Raw genomic sequence first — 5,030 nt, forward strand, 5'->3', positions numbered from 1 at the left:
AAGCCTTCTTTGGCAGTTCCCAAAAACCGGATCATTGGGAAGAGGAAGAACATTGGTGTCTTCTGTAGTCAAAAAGTCTGGGAAATGCTGAGTTTTCCAATGTGAATTAAAAAAAAAAAAGTAGGACTTTTCAGAGCCTTTGAAGTACTCGGGTGTGTCTGAATCTATAATACTTGCGCGTGCTGGATCTTCTAGGCACTGGGTCACCAAATCCTGTCGTGAGAACTGGTTAAAGGGTCCTTAGGAGACAATTTTTGGGAACCCCCCCACCCAAAAAGACCCCCCACATCTTTGTTCACATGATTCCTCCCATTAAGAATGCACTAGAATGTTCCCTGGGGGCAATGCCAACTTCCAATTCAAATGTTATCTTCTCTAACCCTTCCTCCCTCTTAAGATAGAATCAGTGTTCCCTCTTGTGGGTTCCCAGAACACACTGTTCACTTCCCTCCCGCCTCCCCAAAGAGGCCTTGGAGTTCCTGGGAGGCCAGAATGGGTACAAAGTATGCCTGAATTACATCATGTTTGCTACTTCTCCCCCCACCTCCGTCTTGCTCAGACGCTACAACCCGTCCTTTCCACCCACTGCCTCCTTTTATTGTTGTCTACTCTTCATTTGTCTGGCTCTCTTGTAACCTATCTAGCCATCGCCTACAACTGAAATGTTTTTTTTTTTTCAGTTTTGTCATGTTTGTAAATTACATTTTCCCCCTGGTTTCCCAATGTTAAAAATTGCAGTGTCTTCTGCCTCTGTCGGAGCAGGCTGTATCTGGGTCCTCGTGTACTTACCCTGGGTAGTCTGCCTGTGAGTGAAAAGAAAGGAGGGAAGACAAAACAGGCTCTAGCTCACCTTCCTCATTGCCCTCCTCTTCCTCCTCCTCCTCTTCCTCCTCTTCCTCCACTGAGTCTTCAGAGATGATCTCTACTTCATCGTCATAGTCTTCCTGGTGGGTGCTGTTATGCTGATTCTTGTCGTAGTCTTCAATGGCCCTCCTGTAGTACTCGATGTCTCTGTCGTCATCATCGCTGCCTTCATTGTCACCGTTCATTGCCATCGTCATCGCTGCCTTCGTTGTCACCCTTCATTGCCATCATTATCTTCATCATCACTGGCCTCATTGTCGCTCTCACTGCTATCTTTGTTGTGGCCAAGGCTGCTGGGGTACATGCCTCTGAGGCTGCTGTAACCAGCAGTGTACTGGTTGTCATAAAAGTCCTGGCTGAGATTCTTGGTGTCATCGGTGTTCTTGTTTTCTGGGTGGTCACTGTTGTCATCGGCGCTCCGTCACTGTCATCGGTGCTCTCGCTGCTGTCGCTGCTCATGCGCTTGATGGCCTCCGGAGGGATTGGGCTCTCGCTGTCACAGAGACTGTCATGGGCGTCAGCTATCTCGTTGTCGGTGCTCTCGAAGTAGTCAGTGGTCTCCATGAAGTCGGAGGTCTTGATGTCATGAATGGTCTCGTTGTCAGTGGAATCATCGATGTCTGAGATCTCGCTGAAGACATTTTCAACCGCGAAGAAGTCATGACCATCTTCCATGATCACCACCTCACAATTACGCTTCGCTTTCCTGTTGGGAAGCCTGGGGTGAGTAGGGGCTTGGTGGCAAGTGGTGGTCCCAGAGCAGACACGGAAAGCTGGTAAGTAACTGAAGAGACAGTTAAGCTACTACAAGGGCTGCCCCAGATGAGGCTGGCGGGGGAGGAGTCCCATGACTGCCCCCGACTGTATAGCCTCATGTCATTTCTGGGCATCCTTCCTCACACTGGATCATCTCAAAGGTTGCCCCTCTCCATCAAGTCATCCCTCAGGTCACCCCCACCCCCATCACCTTTCTTTCTGTTCTTGCTTCTTTCTGTTTGTCCTGTAGCCCCCTTCTTTCATCATGTAGTAGCGCACAGGGTTAACCCACAAGTCATTCTTGATAATCTGTGGAGAGGATGGGTGAAGAGAACAGAGCCATGAGCATGGGCCCCCAGGCTCACTCCCAGTTTTCCCAGGCCCTCAGGGGTAAGATCTAGCAAGGCTTTCTCTGGCAATGTCCACCACTTGCCACCCCACCTCAGCGATCCTGTCGGCCTCTGGGAGGCTGTGGCTCGAGAACCAGTTGAAGAAGCTGTGGCGGCTGGCATCCTGGTTCCTACGACCCTGGGCCTGGGGTTCCTGACCCCCGGTGCCAGCGGATCGGGGTAGAATGGCACACCAGCCGTCCTAGGGAGGTGGGGAGGGGAGGAAGAGATGGAGATAGGACTGGAAAAGGAAAGACTAAGGGATGGCCACGAATGTATCCTGGCACTGGCGGCTTACCAGAGCGGCTCCGCTGGAACTCCTTCACAATCACCGTGTTTGTGAAGTAAGGGTTTGTCTGGGAAGTACAGCTTCATTTTGTAGCCCATGGAGATATGTCTGAGATCCTGTACCTGCTCAAGGTGGGGGTAATGGTGGGATCTGCACCCCCATCTACTGTGGCCCCTTCCACCCACCCCTCACCCTCCCGAACACAAGATTCCTTGGCCCTTCCTCTTCGGCCTGACCTGCAAATTGGTCAGGTAACGGAAAATGTCTTCATCACGTTGGTTGATCAAAACTGAAATTCTGGGGTGGTTGAGGAACTGATGAGTGGAGCAGTTTAGGTCAAGGATTAATCTGTTCCATGGAGAGGGAGGGAGGGAAGGGGCAGGCGGGGCAGAACAAAAGAGAGGCTGGAGTGTGTGTGTCGGGGGAGTCCTTCAGGCTTCATGTGTGCAACAGGCAGGTCATGTGCCTCTCAAGTACTTTTCTTCTCTTGATACCATTTATGCAGCGAGAGCCTGTGTGCTGTGTGTTTGTGAATGTCAAACCTGCGTTAAGTGGCCTAGCCATTGTTTGCATTTGCTGTGTCAGGGTGCTGAAGGCTAACATTCATGTGACATCTGTCTCTGAGTGCTGAGGGCTTACGCTTGCAAAATGCTTAGGTGTCTGTGGCTGAAGCTCCATGTCAAAGTGCTGCCGTTTCTGGTTGCTAAGAGCCTGTGGTCACATGATGTTCTATGTGTGGGAGTTGACATTGTGTCCACATGTCACAAGAATGCCTCTGAGCATTAGTGTCCAAGCCCTGCGTGCTGAGAAGGGGTGGGAGGGGGGGAGGGGGAGGAGAGGTAGGATGCACATAATACAGGGTCTGTAGCTGAGCTCTTGTGTCTGGATGATATTATATTACCTGGGTGCTGAAGGCTCATGATCATTTTGTGTCAGGGGGCCCAGGGTCTGTTACTCATTCAATTCTGTCAGCAGGTTAAACCCTGTATATTCTTAACACGCCACATGTATGTATGTTCGTGTCCCCAGAGATGTGATGCACAATCTCCCAACAGTGATTGGGATTCTTCCTTCACTTCTTTACTGGATTAACCAGTCTCCATAGCCAGGCACTTTCCTAACCCCTCAGTGGACTCCAGGCCCCTGCCCTCGCAGCGCAGGGGGACTTCTGTCAGCATGGGGGCCCTCCTAGGATCCATGTAGAACCCAAGGCTTGCTTTCTGTGGCAGCTGCAGTGTGCTGTGTCGTGCCCCTCGCCTCTGCACAGCCTGAGTCAGTTGCTGTCTCCTGCATGCCCCTCGCCCCTCCTCCTCTCACCAGCTCTGCTCCAAGCCGTGTGGCCCTCTAGTCCCCCTCCCCCCTTTTCACTGGGATTCATTTTGTTTAAAACATTGCGTTCTCTCCCATTTTTTCCCATCTGTGGTCCAGTTTTTAGGCTATGTGGTCACCCCTTCCCCCTTCATCATGGCCAGTCCAGCTTCTCTGATGTCCTGCCCTCCTCCTTCCCTCCCCTCTTCCACCCAAAGGGGCTGTTTTTCCAGTAGAGGGCCCACTTCCCTTCCCCCCCTCCTCCACACCTTTTCACTTTCTCTGTTCCCCTCGCCCCGTGCACTCATGGGCTTTGGGCCCATGAGTACCGATGAGAAGGATACTGCTTTGACCCAGAAGCCAGGAATATGCTGGATGATGAGGTCTCTGCGTTCCAGGAAGGGTCTTCGCATCTGGATGGAACTTGCGTTTGAGCCGGAGGAAGGCCTTGCCCGCCTTGATGTTCACGCGCCTCCAGGTCCATCTGAATACTCTCCAGTGCCTGCAGGATGCTCGCCATCCTCGTCGCCCATCCCCATGTCCGCTCCTTGCTTGCTTTCTTCATCTTCCTCTGCTTCCTCCTCCTCCCTCCTCCGCCTCCCGCCTCCTCAGGACTCTCACTCCTCATCCTCATCCTCCACTATGATGACGGCCTCCTCCTTCCTCTTTGGACCGATCAACCTCTTGGAGCGCCCACACCCCTGTGCTACAGGTTTCTAGGGCTTTCTCGTCCCTGCAAGGCTACTGGGCTCAGCGCAACATGAACGTCAATCTGCACACTGCCCGCCCGAGGCCTCGGGAGGGCGGCAGGGTTTCCGAGGCTTCCCATGGGAGGGGGCCCCCTCCCCGTACCCGCCGACTCGATTGCAGGCTCCCAGTCAGGTCCCCCCAGCACCCAGGGTGAAATAGGCGCGGACCGCCCTCCCTCCTCAAGAATGACATAGGGCGGCGGCGGGGGCAGCGAAGGGCCCTGCCCCACCCCCCTCATGTCAGCCAGCACCTGTGCCGCGCTCGGTTTCCTCACGGAGCCATGGACGCTGCTGGAGCGGAGGCAGAGGCAGTCGCACGAGCGGAGGAGGGGGCGGCGGCGGCGGCGGTGGGTCGCGCTCTGGAGACTCGGAGCTGCTCAGGCGGCCGGGGTCTTGGCCGGAGGCCCCTCATCCGGGCGGTCCATGGTGACCCGCGCTCACCCAGCTCGGGGGCTCACTCGCCCCTTCGCTCTCACCGCGGCCGCCCCGAATCAGTCCCACCTGCAGTCCCAGAGGTGGCACCCCTCACGGAGCAGCTCGCCTCCTCAGCTCGCTCTGGTGTTCCCGTCCCACAGTGCCCTGCCCCTACTCCCTCCGCGCCAATCGTAGAGATCCCGCCCACGTCGTTGACGCAAAGGGCCTGCTCTGTGTCACCCATTGGTTGCCGGCCGCCGC

General features: G+C 54.7%; 1 protein-coding gene across 1 annotated transcript; it reads right to left on the minus strand.

Moving 5' to 3' along the window:
• Positions 1–751: 751 nt before the first annotated feature.
• Positions 752–4,927, minus strand: TSPYL2 (TSPY like 2). Its single transcript, XM_004598322.2, is given in 18 exon segments — positions 752–1,046; positions 1,048–1,080; positions 1,082–1,285; positions 1,288–1,570; positions 1,832–1,929; positions 2,062–2,169; positions 2,171–2,211; positions 2,308–2,368; positions 2,370–2,420; positions 2,535–2,612; positions 3,951–4,025; positions 4,027–4,074; positions 4,076–4,193; positions 4,195–4,289; positions 4,291–4,338; positions 4,340–4,615; positions 4,617–4,739; positions 4,742–4,927. Coding segments are annotated over 18 exon segments (2,040 nt in total). The 5' UTR covers positions 4,781–4,927; the 3' UTR covers positions 752–785.
• Between the last annotated feature and the right edge of the window lie 103 nt (positions 4,928–5,030).

The sequence above is a fragment of the Ochotona princeps genome, chromosome X (assembly GCF_030435755.1).
Source record: "Ochotona princeps isolate mOchPri1 chromosome X, mOchPri1.hap1, whole genome shotgun sequence".
Taxonomy (NCBI): Eukaryota; Metazoa; Chordata; class Mammalia; order Lagomorpha; family Ochotonidae; genus Ochotona; species Ochotona princeps.